The sequence below is a fragment of the Corylus avellana genome, chromosome 6 (genome assembly GCF_965113065.1).
Source record: "Corylus avellana chromosome 6, dhCorAvel1.hap1.2, whole genome shotgun sequence".
NCBI lineage: Eukaryota > Viridiplantae > Streptophyta > Magnoliopsida > Fagales > Betulaceae > Corylus > Corylus avellana.
Genome location: NC_142495.1, coordinates 12,357,395 through 12,380,602, shown reverse-complemented (window position 1 = coordinate 12,380,602; position 23,208 = coordinate 12,357,395). Strand labels below are relative to the sequence as shown.

At 36.6% G+C, this 23,208-nt stretch overlaps 1 protein-coding gene and 1 pseudogene across 1 annotated transcript; both read left to right on the top strand.

Moving 5' to 3' along the window:
- Positions 1-15,276: 15,276 nt before the first annotated feature.
- Positions 15,277-15,840, top strand: LOC132187882 (uncharacterized). Its single transcript, XM_059602313.2, has one exon. It carries the CDS (start codon positions 15,277-15,279, stop codon positions 15,838-15,840), a length of 564 nt encoding a protein of 187 aa, XP_059458296.2.
- Positions 15,841-21,067: 5,227 nt separating this feature from the next.
- LOC148584891 (zinc finger BED domain-containing protein RICESLEEPER 1-like) lies at positions 21,068-23,208 on the top strand (annotated as a pseudogene).

Below are 23,208 nucleotides of genomic sequence, written 5' to 3'. Positions count from 1 at the left end.
TCTACCGCCGCTCTCTCTCTCTTCCGCCGTTGTCGCATCCGGTATGTATATATCTCTTCAGTCTCTTGCTCTCTCAAATCTAAATATCCGATGCTCTGATTTTGTGGATTGTTGATGTTCACTTGTTTGGTGTTATTGTTAATGTATGGGTTAAGGTTAACGACATAAGGTTTTTTGTTTTTTGCTTTTGTTTCTGAAAATCAAAGAGGATATTACTGGTTTGAAACAGCCAGTAATCAAATTGAGTAGAAAAATATCTTTTACTTTTTTGGACATTCAAATGATAGCATTCTCTTAGGGATTGTTTATCCATTCACTGTTGGAGGTTTATAATGCAGTTGGGTTAAGAACAACAAAGCCGACAACCATAAGGGCTGGAACATGATGAGAGGGACATGAATGTGCATGTCAATTTGTCATGCAAGAGTCCTGTAAATATTCCACCTAATTTGCATATGGGTTCAAATATTCGAGCCTTGGATTCCCTCCATTGTTGCCTGTTGTGATGGGAACATAAAACACCCAAAACACTTGGAAGACTTTTTTTGTCCAATTTTATTGAAATCCACAAAGCTTTTATGCTGGAGGAATTCAACTTTGTCCTCAGTTGGCTGCGTTTCCCACATGGCTAATTCAAGTTTAAGCCATAGAAATGGAATCAATATGGCTTTAGGGCATCAATAACTCCCAAATTACACTTCCATTACCTCAATAAAAGGTTCATACACAATATATCCATGTCAGATGTTTATTCTAACCATTTTGAGCTAATCTAAGAAGGAAAGATGGGGGGTGGAGGAAGAACATAAACAGAGAAAAAAGAGAAACCCTGGATGTGTAAGAAAGGAGGTAAAAGAAAAACTATCATCCCTTGAGAAAGTTCCTGCATATCTTTTCCCAAAACTTCCTATCCGGCTCAGCTGTCTGCAATCCAAACTTTACTTTATTTTATATAAAATTCATTAATTATATATATATAAAATTGCTAAACACAATTTGACAACAAACCATGTGTTTGATGAATGACAAAGAATTAATGCCTACTTAATTCTAGTTTTGTGATAGCATTATTAAATTTGGTTTGATTCTTACTTTTGAACTTATCTTTAACTAACTTACTAATGATTATGTGTGTAGGTGTTTAACGAAGATTCGGTTGTATTCGATGATGATGTGGTTGAAATAAATACAATAGGAGATGAAGATCCTTCTGTTCATACGAATTCGAAGACGAACAAAAGGGTCCAGAAGAAGCGTAAGAAGACCTAAGTAGTTTGGACCCATTTTGATGAAGTTCGTTCTAAAGATCCAAATGACTCAAGGATATGGGCAAAATGCAAGTTTTGTGATCATAAATATATAGCTAACAGTTCACATGGAACTGGAAATCTGCAGAAGCATATGAAGGCTTGTGGGGGGAAAAATGATCAATATTTAGCAATTGCTCCTATTTAGAGATCAAGGAACTCTGTCAGTAAGTACCTCAAAATTTGATCCTAAAAGATATAGAGAATTGTTGGTTGCTACGATTATTAAGCATGACTTGCCATTTTCATATGTTGAATATGATGGTGTAAGAGAGATGCATAGATACTTGCGTAGTGATGTACCATTAATCTCTAGAAATACTGCTAAGGTAGAATTGGTTAAGATGCATATGTTGGAGAAACAAAAGGTTAAGTCTTTGTTAACTGGTTGTCCTGGGAGGATTAGTTTTACATCTGATTTGTGGACTTCTTTGAAAACTGATGGATATATTTGCTTCACTGCTCATTTTATTGACAAAAATTGGGTATTATCTAAAAGGGTGATAAGTTTTTCATTTATGCCCCCACCACATAATGGTGATTCTTTGGCTGACAAGATAGATAGTTTGCTACAAGAGTGGGGGATTGATAAAAAGGTTTTCTCTATAACATTAGATAATGCTTCTGCAAATGATGGTTGTGTTGAGACACTAAAACAAAAATTAAACATGAGGAAAGCCCTTCTTTGTGAAGGTGAGTTGTTTCATATGCATTGTTGTGCCCATATTCTTAATTTGATTGTGCAAGATGGATTGAAAGAGATCACTGATGCTATCCAAAATATTCGAGATAGTGTTAAATATTTTAGAGGATCACAAGTGAGAAAACAAAGTTTTCTTCATGCTGTCAATCAAATGTCATTGGACAGTAACAAGGGGTTAAGACAAGATGTGCCAACCAGATGGAATTCGACATATCTTATGCTTGAGAGTGCTATTCACTATAGGCGTGCTTTTGCTTATTTGGAGATGACTGATAAAAATTATAAATTTTGTCCTAGTTCACTTGAGTGGGAAAGGGTGATTGATATTAGTACTTTTTTGGGCTGCTTTTATCGTGCTACATGTGCTTTTTCTGGTGCCAAATATCCCACAGCTAATTTATACTTTCCTGTAGTTGCATTGATTTATGTGAACTTGAGGCAAGAAGTGGGCGAAGATGGGTATAAGAGATTAATGGCAAATCAAATGCTCGCCAAATTTGAGAAATATTGGTCAGAATTTAATGTAGCATTGGCCATTGCAATTGTCTTGGATCCTCGTTACAAGCTTCGCCTTGTAAAGTACTACTATACGAAGATTTATGGAGCTGATTCTGTAGAGTATAATAATGTTTTTAACAAGTTAACCAAACTTTTTATGGAGTATAGTACTCCTACAACTTCAAGCTCCACAGTCGTTCGGCCACAAGAAGACCCAGCTTAGGAAAAGGTGAATAATATCATAAGTTTCTTAGCTTGTTAGTAACTTACTAACTTAGTATATTATATATACTCATAATTACTTACTAATTTTATGTTTATATTCTCTCTGTTCATGTAGGAATTTCTAGCATCTGATGGAGTCGATTCTGATGCAAACAAGACTCAATTAGAACTTTATTTGGATGAGCCCAAGTATGTGGAAAAGAATGCGACATTTGATATCCTTTCATTTTGGAAAGAAAATGAATTTCGTTATCCTGAAGTAGCTGCCATGGCTCGTGATATTTTGAGTATTCCTATTTCGACTGTTGCTTCAGAATCCACCTTTAGTGTTGGTGGACGTGTGATTGATCAGTATAGGAGTCCACTTAAACCTGATATTGTTGAGGCATTAATTTGTACTAGAGATTGGTTATATGGAGAGCAAGGTAATATTAGTTATTTGCATATTTAATTTTTTTCATTTACTTGTATTTTTTTTTTATCTCAATGACATTAATTTCTCTTATCTTTTGATATAGAACAAGCTTTAATGACGGTAGATAACGAAGAAGAGGATGTTCTGACATTGGATAGTATCAGTTCCTGTGAGATTCCAAGTTCATCTGGACTTGGAGCATGTTAAAATGAGCATATTTGTGGATCATTCAACTATTCAAGAGTGGACAACAAGTGGCAAAAATGAGAACCCATTTTGTATTTGTAAATTTGTAATGATGTAGTTTTTTTTTTTGTTTTTTTTTTTTTGATTAGACAATTAAGCATATTAACTTATAACTATTAAGTGATTTGGTGTGGCTAGCCTGCTAGGAGTTTAATTTTAAGTGATAATTGCTAAAAATATTATTATTTTATTTAAAAACAAAAAAAAAAAATTATTTTTTAAGTTAAACGGGTAAACGGGTCTCACGGGTCGTATCGGGTGACCCGTGAAATACCCGGGTTCGTGTCGTGTCGGGGGGTCCGACCCTTTAATAAACGGGTCGTGTTTGGGTTTTGGCTAAACGGGTCGCGGGTACCCGCAGGTCATAAACGGGTCGACCCGCGGACCCGTTTTGCCAGCCCTACCCTGTAGCGCCTATAGCTTTTCTCATCTACAAATACCCTACCCCTTTCAACCCCTAAGTCCCATATTTTTTGTGAATTTTAGTTGTTCTTGGAGAAGGAGGTGAAGTTCTTGGAGATTTTGCTCCGAGGTAAATTTCTACGTTTAAGCTTCTCTTTATAGTCGTTATATTGCTTTTCAAGATTAGCTTAGTTGTTGGTTTGGACTTTTAACTAGGTTGTGTCTTAAACCTTGACTTAAGCTCGATTTAGCATTTTATTCTCGTTGAACGCATTTTCTTATGCATAGTAACATTATTTTGGGATAGGATGTCCTAGAAATCCTTTTGATAGCCTTAGGAACAGTTTCAGAGGTTTAGGAGAACGTGTGGACCAAATGAGGTTCCGCCTGAACCTTCCAGTTGAACGTTCGGCTAGGAGACCGAATGCTCGCCCAAAAGCAACCAGGCAAACGCCACTTGGGCCAGTTGTTCCATAGCTCCTATTTTCACGTCTTAGGTTTGTTCCAGTTTGGACTTAGGACTAATGTTAGGTTTTCTATAGATTTGGAGAACCCGGATCGTTTGGAGTAGTACTCGGAGAATTTGTTTGACCTAGGTGAGTTTTAACTCACATAATGCTTGCCATTTATTTTTTCGCATTGCACGACTATTTTGTGTACCAAAACATGCATATTTACAACTCTTACAATATATACCTTGCTTCACCATGAACTCTATCATTTGTGAAAATGTGTTACTTAACAAGATAATGATGATGAGATTTGTAAAAGCATCCATGTAAAATACGGACAAAACTAATTGCATCGTATGACATCGTACATTAGTACGTGCGAGATAACGGTCATGGGCTTACTATGCATGTTAAATTTATGGTCAAATGTGTGTGTATTATATGGTCCTTAGATCCAATGGTTTTTTCGTGACCGGCGCAGCCTTAACGGGCGGTCACTACATGACATCTCATTAGTAGCGTGTACCATTCGAGGTCAGACTCGGTCGGGCTGCTAGTGTTATGAACAGTATCATACAATGGTCGGGGCATCGGCATTATATTACAGGTCCCTCAGGATAGCACCAACCTTGTGAAGAAGAGGTAATATCTCGGGTAAACCATATTGTTAGACTATCATTGTTTCTTATACTATAAACATGTACTATATCTATATTGCATTCGTGGATAATTATCATATCTAAAATGTTGCATACTTTACCAAACGGAGTTCATCACTAAATGGCATGGGTATTGTGTGCATTATCTCTCACTAAGTCCTTGGACTTGCTCCTTTTTATTTTCCCTCCCATTATGTATAAATTACGCGGTTGAGCTAGCGTAGAGGAGGATACCTTCAGACCAGATAATGGTGGTTGCGCAGGATCTAATCCAGGTCATTTTTTAGGATATGGACTTGGATTGGCTGAAGTCCATGTGGGACGATGGAGTGACCGTCCGATCAGAGATGATAGAAATAGTGGTCGTGCTTGCACTACTTAAAATTAGGCGTTAATCTTATTACTTTATTTTCAGACAATGATTTGGGGTTGTAATATTTTGATGATCAGTCTTTGACCATACATTTGATGACCTATTTATAATATGATGCTTTATCATTACTCTGGTGATTGTGCTTGTGATGTTTAGTTATTACTTTCCATTCCTGTAGTTTAAAGTCTTCCATTGTATTCTCTCGTTTAGGCGAGATAATGATCCCTAAGTCTTGTCCCGTAAGGGATGTAGGCTAGGAAACTAACAATGAAGTCAATTATCAGTTAATTGATTTCCACGAAGCGTTACAAGTAAACTTCATTTGAGAGGGTGGAATGCTCCCATCAAAATTATTGAGCACCAGTATTTGTCGGTCAAAAGACCATGGCCTTCCTTCTAGAACCCTCTTCTTATCATCACTTTCAGTATATTCAAACAGCCATACATTGTGTTGGACTTCTTTAAACACCACTGAACCAACGGTTCTCCATATACGAGACAGTACAGCTTTGAAAGCTTCTTTGTTGATCTTCCTTTTGGTGCCAATTCTACCCACTAGGCACCGTTCTCCTTTCTCTCCCCGCCTGTGAGGGATATCCTTCTACAAAGATTTTTCAATTTGTCTTCAATTCACGATGACTATGAGTGCACTCTCCTTCCCCTTTCCCTTCCAGACCTTCTCTCATGCGGACGGTAGAAGACTTCTCCCTCAAGCACTAGACTTTCCTCAGAGAGAAAACCCTATAGAGGACTTTTATTTTTTGAAGATTGTTGTGAATTAACTACTTAGTTTATACACACACACACACACACACACTAACTTAATTACTAATATACATACTCAAAATTTATATATTAATTAAGTGTATAACATTATATACTAACTTAATGTTATTATTAAAATTATATACTAGTTAGTACTTAGTATATATACATTATATATAGGGTTAAATACCTTTCAGCCCCCTATGGTTTAACAACTTTATTTTTTGCCCCTTTAGTTTCAATTCGTATCACAAATGGTACCTAGGTAATGGCAAAAAAATGGAAATGGTACCTCCGTATAAATTCCGGCCAAAATTTAACGGAAAGTCAAGTCAGCATCATTAAAAAATCGACATGTGTCCATATATTAATTAAAAATTAAAAATATTATAAAATAAAAAAAAAAAAAAAAAAAAAAGGGGAAAAGGGGGGTGGATGAGCCATTAGCACCTTCAGGGGCGGATATAGTAAGGCCTGCATAGGGGCAGGCGCCCCTGCTTAATTTTTTTTTAAAAAAAAATTCATATATTCATTTTAAAAAACCCAGCCGAGCCATTTTTTTTTTTAAAAAAAAAAAAAAAAAAAAAAACTCTCTGCTATTGTTTCCAAATTTCACCTCTGCTGCCCGCCCCAATGCCCCCAGCCCTCTACTCCTAATCTCCTATTGTTTGATTTGTTTCAAATTGTTTGGCTTTTCCCATGATCCCATCAATAGATTAACAAGAACTCAAGAAGGAAAACTATAAGTCTTTTAAATCTAGGGTTTTGCATTATTGCATACATTTCATTCTTAATTCTTTATTCATCTTTTGCCCTCTACATGTACGGTATTGATTTCATTTGGTTATTAATGAATTTATCTTGTATGTTGGAAAGGTTATAATCTAGATTCGTTTATTTTTTGTGAAAGAAATTTGATGGGGTTGTCACGGACTCACGGTTGTGGCCCATTTTGTAATATTGAGTGTTTGAGATTTTTTCTATTTTCTTCTTCTGGGTATATGGGTAGATGATATATGCAATTTGTTTCAAATTCAGGGTATATGCGACTTGGTCTCAAGCAGCCTTGGGTTATAATATGTGAATGCGACAATATGGGTATATTGTTGTTTTATGATTTATGATTTATGAGTTATGAATTATTAAAATTTGTTTCTCTTAGTCTTATTAAAACAATATTGTCATTGTTTAGGTGTTTTTTATATATATACTTTGGGATTTTGTCAAGTATCAACGAGTTTCAATAGATTATTGCCATTCTCAGGTATGTTATTTTTTCTTTTTATTCATACATTTGTTGTTTTGTTAGATTAATAACTATTGGAACATGCTAATAATTTTATTACAATATCATTATAGACTTAGAGTGATAAGTATTAAAACTCTTAATTGCTTCTAAGAAAATATAAAATCTCGATAATTTTTCTCTCTAAGGCGCCGTTCTTAAACCTTAGAGGAGAATGAGCTTTTTGGTCCTATCACTTTCTACATAGAGGGTGGCGGGATTGAACACGAAAACTCTCTTTCTTTAGAGACAATGATTTTTTCTTAAACAAGAATGGCTGATGAATTGGTAAGGAGGTGGGAGAATTTCTCTTTGTCGGAAGAAGAGAGTGTTGGGGTGGAGGCCATTGGGAGTGTGGTTGAAGCTTTGGAATCAGGGGCTAGTCTTGGCTAGTAGGAAAACTCATTGCCAACAAGATTATTGGGAAGGATTACATTCGATCTACCCTTATTAAGGGGTGGAAGCTGACAGGATCACTACACTCCAAAGTTTTAGGGGAAAATCTATTCCTCTTGGATTTTGAACATTATTGGGACAGGTCACGAGTATTGGAAGGGCGTCCGTGGATCCTTGAAGGCCTATTGTTCGCAATTGAAGAACTGGATGGGTTCACACCCCTAGTAAGATGACTTTTGACTTAGCTGTATTCTGGGTCAGAATGTACGATCTTCTACTGGTTTGCATGGAAAGGGAGATGGGATCCAAACTTGGATCCATAGTGGGGAAAGTGGAAGAGGTTGATACCGACATAGATGGAACGGGTTGGGGCGAATACTTGTGAGTTCGGGTGCATGTAAGTCTAACCAAGCCAATTCTAAGGGGACACATACTGAAACTTAAGGACCAATCTCTCTTGGTGCCATTTCAATATGAAAAGATCCCAAAGTTTTGCTTTAACTGTGGGGTGATCAGCCATGGCCCTGTGGGTTGTTTAAAAGGTGATGGAAAAGGCAAGCAGGGAGATGCTTCAGAAAATGAATACGGCCCGTGGCTCAGAGTTCCACCAAACCGAGCTTGGTTGGAAAAAAGGCGGATTCGACTGAGAGACAAGGCTGCTAAAGATATGCCGGGGGCGGGCCAAGGAATTTTTTGATCACCGGCGACGGCAACGACGGAGACTAATGTTAATGTTGGGGTCAAAATAAGGAATGAATCTGCTAGAGCCAATGACGGGCTATCAGACCATGCACGTAACACGACAATGGGGGATTTTCCTTATGGAGCACAAGATCCGTTGATGTCTGATGGCATTAATGGGGTGGACAGCGATTTTCATGGGGAGAATATGGGAAGAAAGGGAGGGAAACAAAACTATCCATGTGCGAATGATATTGTACAGGAAAGCTCTGACTTACCCTTCAAAGTAGATATGGTAGTCAATGGAATGGAGAAAAGAAGGAAAGATTCTGAAGAAATAAATCCACCATCAATGGAGGTGGATGGTAATAGGGAAATTCAACAAAATATGCAGTTTCCAAACTTGGAAACTGCCAAAGGCGCAACTCTCTCCTCGAAAGGAAAGGCGTCAATAATGGAAGATAACCGATTGGGGGAATATATGGACAGTAATTTCATTACCCAAAAAGTTGTGATTGAAGATTCTGGCCAAAGTCAAACTAAGCTGAATCCGAATTTGGAAGCAAATCATGGGGAAGGAAATGTGTAGAGATTAGGCAACCTTTATATGGGTCAATGGAATCATATTAAATAAAAAATGATGTGGAATTTAATGGAAGGAAACAAGGAAAGGAAAAGTCTGACTGTGGATGTAGGAGAAGCCACGTCACCAACTCTGGGGCATGTGACTGTCTCCAAACCACTTGGGCTTTGCAAAAAGCCTAGGTCAGAAGGACCTAGACAGGAGTGTATTAGAGAAAGGGCCCATGAGCTCCCAACAGTACCAACTCACCCAATGGGTGGGAAAAGAAGAGATGATAAAGTTGTAGTGAATGATGCAAGCCACGGGCAGAGCAGCGTGCAATCCCATTTAGACCAGGGAGATATTTCTAGAAGAAAGCAAGTAAGAGTCTCGGACCTTGGTATTAGTAATGCAAACAATGCTCAGGCGGAGGCTGCAGTGCAACCCCGCCAGTCTCCATGATTGTTTTAAGTTGGAATTGCCGAGGACTTGAGAACCATCGGACAGTTCATGACCTATGCCGTTTGGTAAAGGAAAAGAAATCCGATTTTTTTTTTTTTTGATGAAAATCAAAATGCCTAATAAAAAAAGTGATTTTATTCGAGTAAAATTGGGATTTGATTATATGTTTGGAGTGGATAGTGTGGGTTGAAGTGGTGGTTTACTTTTGATTTGGAAAGATACGTTAACTTTTGACATTCAAAATTTTAGCCGTCGCCATATTAATGCAGTGATTGCTAGTCGTGGGGCCTGGCCTGATTGAAAATTAATCGGGTTTTATGGACACCTAAACACAGCCAGAAGGAAAGAATCGTGGGCTTTACTCCGACACCTCAACTCCTTCCAACCCACTCCGTGGGTGTGTGTAGGAGATTTTAATGAAATTAGAAATCTCTTAGAAAAAAGGGTACAATAATTCACCCTAGGGGGCAAATGGAAGATTTTCAGCATGCTTTGGAGGATTGTCGACTCCATGATTTAGGATTTAAGGGCCCAAAGTACACTTGGAATAATGGTCGCCTGGGGAGAGAATACATTGTGGAAAGGTCGGATAGGGTCTTGGCTAATATGGAATGGAGTGCCATATGGATGGACGTGGGTATGGATGTTTTGACCTATTGCAGTTCAGATCACCTTTCGATACTCGTTAATATGAACAAAAAGGGGATGTCTACCAGAAAAAATGGCAACCTTTTCGGTTTGAAGTGGGCTGGCCAAAATGTGGGGACTTTAAAAAGATTGTTCAAGAGTCAAAGGCTGTGAGATGTCCTAACACAGAACCATGGCCAGTTTTCAAGAGGAAATTACATGGATGCTAGAAGGTTATCAAGCAATGGGTCAAAAAACAGAAGTAACCGATGGAGAAACTTATTTTGGAGAAGACAACTGAATTAAGGAAAATTCAAGAAGTGGCAAATCCTCTCAATGTGCAAACTGAAAAGGTGCTTTAAGAAGAATTAAATGTCATGTTGGAACAAGAAGAGCTCAAATGGCGCCAACGGGCAAAAGAAAATTGGTTGCGAGACGGTGATTGTAATACTAAATTTCTCCACGCCTATGCGAACCAGAGACAACACAGAAATCAGATTGAACAAATTGTTGATAGAATGGGTCATACTTGTGTATCCTACGCCACGGTGGAGCAAGCATTCATAAATTTTTACCAGGATTTATTCACATCGGCTATTCCACGTGATATTGAGGATTGCACAACGGCTATTGAAGGCAGATTGTTGAAAGATATGAAGGCCTCTTTGACTGCTGCATACTCGAAGGATGAGATTTATCGAGCTTTGATGCAGATGGCACCATTCAAAGCATCAGGTCCTGATGCCTTCTTGACAGAATTTTATCAACAGCAGTGGAAGACCATTGGTCGGGAGGTATGTAGTGTTGTTTTACATTTCCTCAATGGATCTGAGTTGGATAGAAACATTAATATGACACATATAGCACTAATTCCAAAGAAGACAGCCCATAGCTGTGTATCTGACTTTAGGCCGATTAGCCTTTGTAACATCGTTTACAAAATCATTGCTAAGGTCTTGGCAAACCGACTCAAGATGAACCTTCCGCATGTTATTTCTACAAATCAAGGTGCCTTAATCCCGGGAAGGCTAATTTCGGACAATATAGTGGCGGCATATGAAACTCTATAATCAATGCACATAAGAATGTGGAGTAATGTGAGATATATGGGAATAAAGCTTGATATGAGTAAGGCGTATGATCGAGTGGAGTGGGCTTTTCTAGAAGCAGTTATGCATAAAATGGAATTTCTAGAGGCCTTGATAAATTTGATTATGGGTGTGTCAGCTCGGTCTCTTATGCCATTCTCGTAAATGGACAGACAGTCGGACACATAAAGCCTTCGAGAGGTGTCCGGCAAGGGAATCCTTTATCCCTGTACTTATTCATTTTGTGCACAGAGTCGCTCAGTGCATTATTGTCTTGAGCTGAGAAGAACGGGGTCCTAACAGGGGTTCCTACTGCCAGAAAATGCCCTAGATTGAGTCACCTTTTTTTTGTAGATGATAGCTTGAATGTTTGTAAAGCGAATTTGGTTGAATGGAAGAGATTAACTAAACTCCTAGAAAAATATAAAGTAGCTTCGAGACAGAAGCTTAACAAGGACAAGACTTCTATTTTATTTAGTCGTAACACGAGTACGGAAAAGATGCAAGAAATCACTCAAATGTCGAGTCTCCAAGCCACTCAAAGCTATGACAAGTATTTAGGGCTTCCAACTCTTATTGGGAAGTCACGGACACAGGTTTTTTTGGGCATCAAGGATCGAGTGTGGAAATGCCTCAATAATTGGAAGACAACATTTCTAACGCAAGCAGGGAAGGAGATATTAATTAAAGCAGTAGCACAGGCCATTCCCATGTATTGTATAAGTGTTTTCCTCTTGCCTATAGCTTTATGCAAGAAGATACAATGGTTGGTGCAGCAATTCTGGTGGGGGCATAAGGAGAACACTTTTAAAATACATTGGATGAGTTGGGAAATGATGGCTCTTTCCAAAGCCCAAGGTGGGTTATGGTTCTGTGATTTGGGAATTTTAACAAAGCCCTACTAGCAAAGCAACTTTGGAGACTACTACAGTGTCTGGAATCTTTGGCTGGGAAAATCCTAAAGGCTAAATATTATCCATCTTGCTCTATTTTGGAGGCAAGTCTAGGCAACCGACCCTTTTATGTCTGGCAAAGATTTATGGCAGCTCTGCCAGTACTCCGAAATGGTCTTATTTGGAGGATTGGAAATGGGGATGACATTCATGTGTGGGGTGACAAATGGGTCCTTGAAACCAACCACATACATGGTACAATCACCGACGACTGTACTTGATCGACATGCCCGTGTTTCAGAGCTTATTAACCTAAGCACAACAAAATGAAGAGTTGATCTTATTACACAAGTTTTCCGAGGTGACGTAGCTGAGGTGATCAGAAGCATTCCTATTAGCCCTCTACCAACTAAGGACCGACTTATTTGGCAGTGTACCAAAAATAAAATTTTCTCTGTTCGAAGTGCATACTTTTTGGAGAAGGAGACTATGGCAGACAGAGAAAGTGGAACATCCAAACCAACTGGCGATGTATCTTAGAAGGAGTGCTGGAACTTAAATATACCGAATGTGGTAAAGCTTTTTTTATGAAAAGCCCTACATAATCTATTACCTATTAGAGTGAATCTGGCCAAGAAAAGAGTAGTTCAAGATACATCTTGCCCCGTCAGTGGACTGGAAGAAGAGACGGTGGAGCACATCCTATGGACTTGTCCGTCCTCAAACGACGTATGGGGAGGTAGGCCAGTAAGAATACAAAAATGCAATGGAGTGGGGAGCAGTTTCTCGGATGTTTTTGAGTTAGTGCTTGAACGATGCGATACAGAGGAAGCTACACTTTTTGTTGTCATGGCAAGGAAAATCTGGTTGAGGAGAAATTCAGTAATACAAGGAGAAAATTTTCTCCACCCAACCAATTATTTCGGGAAGCACAAACTTCGTTGGAAGAATTTCAAAGGGTAAATCGCAACGCTCAAGAGGCAGTAACTAGTGACTGTGAACCAACAGTTATAGTATGGCAGCCTCCACCACGAAACATGTTGAAGATAAACTAAGATGCAAGGCTAAATTTGAAGGAAGGACGCGTGGGGTTGGGAATTATAGCCCGAGACTCAAATGGGAAATGTCTTGCTGCACGTAGTATGTCTCTTGCTAACCAAACTGATTCAACATCGGCGGAAGCCTTAGTAGTGGTGAATGCTATTATTTTCTGCAAGGGATTGGGCTTCGAAAATATCGTCTTTGAGGGTGACTCCATGCAAGTTATCAAGGCTATCAATTCAGAGGGGGCGTGTCTTAGTAGCAATCGTCAATTCATAGAATGTATCAAAGGAGAGCTATGTACTTCGGTCAATGCCAGTTTTAGGCATGTAATGAGGGATGTCAATAATGCGGCGCATACGCTTGCAAAATTGGCTACCACGCATGTCACTATGTCTACTTGGTTGGGGGTTATCCCACCAAGTGTGGGTGATATTGTATGGAGGGAGCAATCTCTCCTACTTGTGTGATCTTTTGACGGATCTTTTGAGATAATGAATATTCTTAATATTCCTTAAAAAAAAAATAGATAAATAATTTTTTCAGGTTTTCGAAAAATCTTAGGTTGCATCATGGGCAAGTCAAAAACAATTAATGCATTTTTTAAGAAAAAAGATGTTGATTCAAATTCTAAAATGTCTTCCTTGGCATCTAATTCCCAAACTGTAGCTCTTGAGCAAGAGCAACATCCTTCTAAGATGCCAAAAATTGAATCAATTGACATTTCTACTCTACAACATGATCTAGGGTTACGTCCTCAAATGTGGGAATATCTTGTTAATCAACAGGATGAAATTAGACGTGCTTATCTTAAAGCTGGTCGATATAGATTCATTCCTTCTAATAGTTATGAATATCCATTTTCGGGCAATGAAAAAAATCGCCGAAGATTTCTATCATCTTGGCATACAATGTTTGATTGGTTAGAATTTTCTCCTGAAAAAGATGCTACTTACTGTTTACCCTGCTATATTTTCTGTAAAAGGTCAACGAGACGATTTGGAGCTCATGCATTTACTATTGAAGGATTTTGTAATTGGAAGAAAGTTAATGATGGTGTGCATTGTGTTTTTTTGGGTCATATGGGAAATGGGTCATGTTCACCTCATAATAATGCTGTTAAGTATTGTGATAGTTTGATGAACTAATCGCAACATATTGATAAGGTGATAGATAAGCAAACTTCAGAAGAAAAATTGAAGAATTGAATGTGATTGAAGACTTCAATTGATTGTGTTTGGTATTTAACATCTCAAGAATGTGCTTTTAGAGGTCATGATGAAGGTCCCAATTCAAAAGATCGTGACAATTTTCTTGAGTTGATAAAACTTATGTCCGCTTACAACGAGGATGTTGCTAAGGTTGTTTTAGAAAATGCTCCAGGAAATGCAAAATTCACATCATGTTCAAAAAGATATTTTACATGTCTTTGCAAAAAGGGTACGAGATGCAATTCGTAAAGAAATTGATAATTCAAAATTTTGCATTATTGTTGATGAGGCACGAGATGAGTCTAAGAGAGAACAAATGACTATTATTTTGAGATTTGTTACCAAAGATAGTTTCATACGAGAACGCTTCTTTGATATTGTCTCTGTTAAAGATACAACGAAATCGACTTTAAAAGATAGCATATCTTATGTTCTTTCTTAAAATCGTCTTGATATTCAAAGTATTTGTGGACAAAGGTATGATGGTGCTAGTAATATGCTTGGTGAATGGAAAGAGTTGCTGGCATTATTTCATAATGACTGTCCTTGTGCATACTATGTTCATTGTTTTGCACATCGATTACAATTTGCATTAGTTGCTGCATATCGAGAGGTTGTTTCTATTCATGAGTTCTTCTCAAATTTGAATTTCATTATCAATGTGGTTGGTGCTTCATGTAAACATCATGATCAACTGCAAGATGCTCATGAAACAAATATTGCACATTTGATAGCTATTGATGAACTTGAAACTAGAAAATGAGTTAACTAAATTGGCACTTTGAAACGAGCTGGTGGTACTCGTTGGGGTTCTCATTTTCATTCTACTTATAGCGTATTAAGGATGTTTAATCCTACTTATGTAGTGCTTGAAAATATTATAAAAGAAGGATCCTGTTACTCTCAACGTGGGGATGCTAATGTTGCATATACAATGATTACATCATTCAAGTTCATATTCATTCTACATTTTATGTGGGAAATCATGGGTATTACTGATTATCTTTGTCAACATTTGCAACAAAAATCTCAAGACATCTTGAATGCTATGCAATTAGTTTCTAATACAAAAGCGCTACTCCAAAAATTGAGAAATGAAGAATGGGATAATTTTTTTGAAGAATTAGTCTCTTTCTGCAATCAATTTGAAATTGACATTCCAAATTTGGGTACTCGTTATGTTCAAGGCCGAGGTCGTTGTCAACGGGATCACATTACAGTGAAACATCATTATCATTTTGACATATTCAATGCTGCTATAGACGTTCAATTGCAAGAGCTCGATAGTAGATTTGGTGAAAGGATAATGGAACTCTTGACACTTAGTTCAGCTTTGGATCCAAATTATGCTTATAAATCATTTAATATGAATGATATATGCACTCTTGCGGATAAGTACTGTTCTCTTGATTTTCCTGACCAGGAGAAAATTAGTTTGAGATTTCAGTTGAAGCATTTTGAAGTTGATATGCTTAATCATCCGAAATTACAAAGATTGTCTTTCATTGCGGAATTATGTCAAGGATTGACAGAGATAGGAAAAATCTGATACGTATTATCTTATTGATAGATTGATTCATCTTGTTTTGACTATTCCAGTGTCTACAGTAACTACCGAACGAGCATTCTCAGCTATAAAGATTGTTAAAACAAGACTTCGTAACAAAATGGAGGATGAGTTTCTTACGGATAATTTACTTGTCTACATTGAAAGGGAAATTTCCGAAAGCTTCAATTCAGATTTGATACTTGATGATTTTGTTTTTCTAAGATTACGTCAAATGCAATTTTAGACACTTTGTATTTTGTATTTTTCTTTATTTTTGTACTAGTGCCTACATGTTAACTTGTATATCAATTTGGCATATGTTTATGAAGTCTCATAGATATGCTTTTTGTGATACACATATTGTGTTATAATTTATATTTTTAATTATGTTTACCATATTATAATAAAAATATAATATATAAAGAAACAAAAAAATATATATATATATATTTTATCATTATATTTTATTATTTTATTTATGCCTCTGCGAGAATGAATTCCTGGATCTGCCACTGAGTGCCATCCCATAGTTGCCCCAGCTCCAAAACGATTCCTCTAGTAGAAAACCATTCTTAATGCACGAGCATCCCCTCCTCCTAATGCCTTCATCGCCGCCGTCCACTCCTCCCATTTTGCCTTGATCACCACCACACAAAATATGAGATCCGAAAAAGAAAATTCAAGATAAAATCCTATTGCAATCCCTTGTTTGGTTGCTAGGAAACAAAGAGAGAAACAAAAAATGGAGGAAATGAAGCTTTTTTGAAGTAGAGCATGCAGATTTTGTTTATAAAACAATGCTAAACTAAGAGAGTATTGAGAAGATTATATAAAAGTAAAACGATGAGTCAAAGAGGTGGTTCGGCCACCCCCAAACCGGTAAGAGGTGGCTCCAACCATCCCATGGGGGTGGGTGGTCACCCCTAAGGGAAAAATGGGGGTGGCCAAGCACCCCCATGTTGCCCAAATTTTTAATTAATATATAAACACGTGTCTATTTTTAATGGTTCTGACGTGACTTTTCGTCAAATTTTGGATGGAATTTAGATGGAGGTACTATCTTTGTTTTTTGCCATTACCTAGGTACCATTTGTAATACAAATTGAAACCGAGGGAGCAAAAAATGAAGTTCTTAAACTACATGGCGCTGAAAGGTATTTAACCCTTATATATGATATACATTATATAGTAGACTAGTTAGTATGTATTCTAACATATGAAATTAATAATATTAGTTTTTTTTTTCTTTTCAACATATTGATTTTTTTTTTAATAATAAATCAAATTATAAACAATTAAACAATTTATACTAAAACAATTCTAAATTAAATCTTTTTTTTTTTTTCAACCCTAAGTCCCTAATTGGCTAATTATACTAAGACAAAAATTAACTTTAAACAATTTAAACCGTTAGTTTTTTCAACATATTGATTTTTTTATACAATTTATACTAAACAATTATAAATTTTTTTTTTCCAACCATAAGTCCCTAATTGGCTAATTATATTAAAACAAGAATTAAATTTAAACAATTAAAGTTATTAAAAAATTTAAACCATTCGTTTTTTTTTTTTTTTTCAATAAATTTAAAGTTGATTAGTAATGTGTCAAGTGAGAGAGTTATAGCTATATAACACGTTGTATATTGTAATGCATACGGTGTGGCTAAGCATATTGTCGTCCATATAGTTCAATGGCTAGGATTTAATCATCAAATATCAAAATTTGATGTACACTCAAGATGACTGCATCGAATTACAAGGCATAGATCTCACGATAACGCATGTATAGGGGATTAAATTTTAAAGGCGTTTCAATTTTTGGATGGCTCACATACGGGCCGTGAGGGAGAAACTCGCGCATTTCTCGGTGTTAGCTTGGCCGTTCGATTTTTCAATCATCCAATCGTAATCGTTCGTTTGAGAATATGAGATACAACTGTAAAACACTTTGTCGTAAGGAAATTATATGGTGCTTTAATTGTCCATAGGATCTCTTTATTTGATATAATTTGATGACTTAAAATCAATTAATAAATACAAAACGGTGATGATCAACTTATATGTTGATTTTAGATGTAAATACATGTAGGGAAAAAATCAGAAACTCTCATCGTGAAGTGCACACAAGATTGTTTAACCAAATTCCAAGGACCGAGACGCAACTTCAGCCTTCAATATTCAATGAATCAACACTCTTGCAATTCAATCTCTTCGACTTCATCCTTCAAATCATATCACACTTCATCTTGAATCCTTGATTCTTCCTCCTCCTTTTGCAAGTTGTTGATTGCAAAAAAAATTCATCAAGCAAACAAATCCAATCGCTGGTGATTGCCTGATTGGTTTTGTTCGAAGAATCGGAATCCATTGAATATCTAAGATTTTAATGCTGAGTGTTGTTGATTGTTGAAGGAATTAATGCTTTGCATTCAATGCAATGGCTCCCTCTCAACTACTCATTATCAAATTAAGGAAATCCAACAGTTTGATTTCCATTCTAGGGTTTCTAGCATTTGATCTAATGGCTTTTAAGCCATATAAACTATTTGGTTTTGAGATTCTAAAGGGTTTCAAAACCTTTTTCATTGAGTTGCAACCAAACGGCCAGAAGAAAATACAAAAAAGAAGAATTACCTAACCCATCTCTCCTCCATTTCCTTGATTTTGTGTCTTTCTCATCTACTCCTCACACACGCCGATGGCAGAGGCAAACAAAACTCTTGATCTAATTGATATGCTACTCATCATCGCTATTCGCTAGTACAACTTTTAGTCTATTGATTTGGTTCAATTGGCCTGGTTGTTTCTTGTTTCCTTACTCGGTCAGTCCCTTATTATGCTATCAATTTTCTTCCACACATAACCAAGAGGAAGAGCATTCTGAATGGTCCAAATTGAGAACCCCCACAATATCTCTCGATTCTTCAAGAAATCTTCAAGCTAGAGTTATGTTAAATTTCCGCTTTGATTTTCGTATCATTTTATTTCTATTGGTAGTTCATTTTTCAGTCTATCTAAGCTCGAATGTTAACATGACTTTTTGCTCTATCTTTTCAAGGGACAACTGTTAAATCTTTGCCTCTTTGATTTAGTTTGTTGAATCTGCAACTGCAAGCCACAAACCTTCATCCATATACAACATACTAACTCTGTCACTCTAAGATTATTTTAATTTGTGATGAAATTTGTAATTTTTTAATGTATAAACTAATATGTTTACATAATGATTGCTTTACTTACATGCCATTGTTTATGCTCTTATAGTATTTTTCATGAATAATGATTATAAAACCCTAGCTTGTTTATGATTTATTATTTATGATATGATTAAAATCTTAAAAGATTTATGCTTTGATTAATTTATGTAAAATCCTATATTATTTATCCTTTCTGTTTCATCTTGTTTGTCAATTTTTTGCCCAATGGCTTATGATATGAAGGTGAACCTCATTAGTGTTTGTGAAACCCTATCTTACTTATGTTTAATGGTTTTTAGTTCATCTTTTAAGTGAATCTTTTGCTAAATGGTTTATGGTATGAGACTCTAATTACTGCTGGATCATTTATGCTTTGGTTTATGTTGAATGATTTATGCTTTGGTTTATGCTCTGATTAATAATTTTTTATCTGATTTATGCTTTAACCATTTATGTCCTGGTTAATGATTTCTACTGAATGATTTATGCTTTGGTTTATGCTGAATGATTTATCCTTTGGTTATCTTGAAATTAATGATGTCTAATATGATTTATGCTTTGGTTTATGCTCTGAGTAATGATTTATACTAAATGTTTATGTTTTTTGGTTCATATTGTAAGTCAATTTTTGGTTCATCTTCTAACCCTATATTTTTCTAATAATACATACTATAATATCTTAAAAGAGATGGAGGGGGATGTGAACAACCTTGAACCAGTTGAGGTACAAGAGTATGAAAACGAAGGTTCATTTGGAATTAGCAATGATGTTACTTCTACTGACCCAAAAAATATTGGGGACCCGGTTGTAGATTCTGCCTCTAATGAAGTTGTTAATCAAGAAGATCCACTATTGGATGCTTATTAAAAGAAGAAGAGGGAAAAGACTTCTAATTTTTGGAAAGATTATACTGAGATGGAGATAAATGGTGTGAAAAAGCACCAATGTAATTGGTGTAAGAGGACATTCACCATATCCAAACCAAGTTTTACAAGTGCGCTTGACAAAATTGTTTGTTATTCAATGGTGCTAAGAATAAGCAGAAGCTTTTGTCAATTGATGGTAAGGTGGTTGATGGTGTGGGTACAATCTCTAATTTTAGCTATGATCAAAGGAAGGCAAGAGAGATATGCTTCCATATGATTCTATATCATAAATACCATTTTGCACTTGTGGAGTATGTATTGTTTAACAAGTTTATTAAAACTCTCATGCCCTTTTAGGAAATAGTTACTTGGGCTATTGCAAAGAAAGATTGTTTTGTCACTTATGACAATGAGAAGCAAAAATTGAAGAATTTGTTGAAAGGGATTCACAAAGTTAACATCACAACCTACATGTGCACTTTATGTCAAAATGTCTCATATATGGTTGTAACTTGTCATTTCATTGATTCTAAGTGGCATTTAAATAGGTGTGTGCTGAAATTTTTCATCTTCTGCCACTACACTCCGGATATTTTTATCGTAGATGCACTACATAAAAGTTTTCAAGATTGGGGTATTAAGAATACAATATCTTCAATCACGGTTGACAATGCAAAAGCGAATGATACAACAATTAGGATCTTAAGAGGTGTATTTAAAATGAGAAAGACTTTGCTGGTTGATGGTAAATTGTTCAATGTGTGTTGTTGTGCCCACATTACTAATTTGTTCGTGCAAGATGGGCTTAGTAAGGTAACTATGATAGTTGACTGTATTAGTGATGAAATTAAGTACTTGGTTGCATCAAAGGGAAGGTTGCTTAAACTTGCCGAAATTGCAAAGCAATTGCAATTGCCTTCCAAAAAATTATTATTGGACATACCCACTTGGTGGAATATTACATAGTTGATGTCGGTTGCAACACTTGAGTTCAAAGAGGCATTTCCCATGAATTCTAGTTTTCAATAGTTGCCATTAGATGAAGATTGGAAAAAAATTGAGAATGTGTGCCAACTATTGGGGGTCTTCAACCAACTAACAATCATTGTATCGGGAAGTGGCTACCCTACTTCCAACTTATTCCTCCCTCAAGTGTAGATGATGAAAGACATCTTGAATACAAAGTGTAAAGATCCAAATGAGTACATTCAATCAATGGCATGTAAAATGAATGTGAAGTTTGAGAAGTACTGGGGAGAGGTCAACTAATTAATGGGAATTGCTGCTGTGTTGAACCCAAAGAATAAGATGACTTTGATACAATTTTGTTACCCTATAATCTACCAAAGATGGAGATGCTACAACGAATATCAATCGTCTCCTTTCAGTATTGAATGAGTTGTATAATGAATATGTTTTAAAATATAACTTAAGTGTTATGAAACAAAATTCACAACGTAATGCTCCAAAAAGCTCTTCAAGTATTGGTTTGGTTAGTGTGGTCAATGTCCAAAGTGGTATGGATTTGTATGAATCATTTGTCCGAAGCGTTGAAACATTGTAGCAGCCTATTAAAACATAATTGCAAGCATATTTGGAGGAGAGTATACTCATTTGTGAAAATGGTGTGAAGTTTAATGCATTAGATTAGAGGAAAGCAAATACACTTAAGTATCGCATTTTGTCTATTTTGACTAAGGATGTATTGTCAACTCCGATTACCTCTCTGAGTTTATAGTTCACATTTAGTTTTGGTGGAAGGGTTATTGATCCTCACAGAACTTCATTATCTATAGAAATTATGCAAATGTTGGCATGTGGGGCAGATTGGGTTAGGGCATTACATGGGCCGAAAAAGACGAGTGATGTAAGTATTAATTGTGTTTTGTGGAAATTGTTATTTTCATTTGAAGTTACAAGGTACTGCCCATATTTCCCTTTTTTTACCTTAGGTAGAAGTTGACATGAAGGAGATTACTTATAACACCCCCAAATCTAGCCTTGGCTAGTCTGATAGGGTTACTGACAATTACCTCAATTCAACTAACTAGTAGCTAACTAGGGAACTGCCCCTCTTAGCATAATCAGAGTAAATGAATAGGAATGTGAAATAAATTTGACGAATCTAACAGCATACATTATCCTCGATCATAGACATGGAGCTACTAATTGAAATACAAATAATCTAATCGAACTTGATAAAATAAAGTGGGTCTCCGTCACATCTTAATGATCCGAAGTGGCGATCTCACCACTACCCTTTTCCTAGAAAGAGGTTTCCTACAAGATATAATAACTGCGTAAGTCTAAAGACTCAACTGGGATCCCCTCGAATTCCTTGAGGGATTTGAGATTCTCAAATCCTCGATCAGGACCGTCCATTTTTATCCAACGGTCCAGAACATTCCACTAATAACAAAATAATAAACTATTATTTACATTTAAAAAATAAATCAAAATCAAAATACTAAAATATTAATAAAAAAATTTAAAAAGAAATGGGGTGGCTGGCCATTCCATTTTTGCCACAAGTGGTGGCAGGCCACCCTTGTTGAGAGCCAAGGGGTAGTGGCTTCGGCCACCCCCCCCAAAAGCCAAAAAATTTTACGCAGCCAATTGGCGTTTTCTTTCCTAGATCTTTGAACACTTATGAACTTTGGTTTCTAGCTAATACAAATTTCATTTCTTTGGATTTGATTTCTGGGTGTGTATCGTTGTTGTCTCTCTCCTTTTAAATTATGGGTTTTGATTTTGTTATCGTATGGATTGGATTTGAGGCTCGTCTGGTAAAGGTTAATCTTGGTGGTTGCGTGAATCTGATAGACAAAGTGGTCTTATCCTTGGCCGAGTTGCACAGTTGGACTCTTGAAATGCTAAATCTAGATGGTTGTTGGAAGGTCAGTGATTCAAGTATGGTTGCAATAGTAGAAAACTGCCCATTGCTTGGTGATCTTGATGTTTCAAAGTGGTTGGCCACCACATTTTGCCACAGGCGGTGGCCGGCCACCCCAATTGAGAGCCTAGGGGTGGCCGAACTATCCCAAGGACCAGTTCGGCCACCCTCAAGGAAAAAAAAAAAAAAATTGATTTGTTTTCCTCCTTTTCTCTTCCTTCTCCAGTTATTCCCTTCACTTTTGGTTCTCTTTCTTTGCCGAAGCGAGAGACACAAAGCGAGCTTGAGAGAAGAGAATGAGAGGGAGATGGAGTCGGGAAGAGAGATGGCAGAGGCAAAGACAGTCAAAACAGTGGCAAGAGATAGAGAAGGTGAACTCAGAAGAGATGGCGAGAGAGAAGGACGGTGA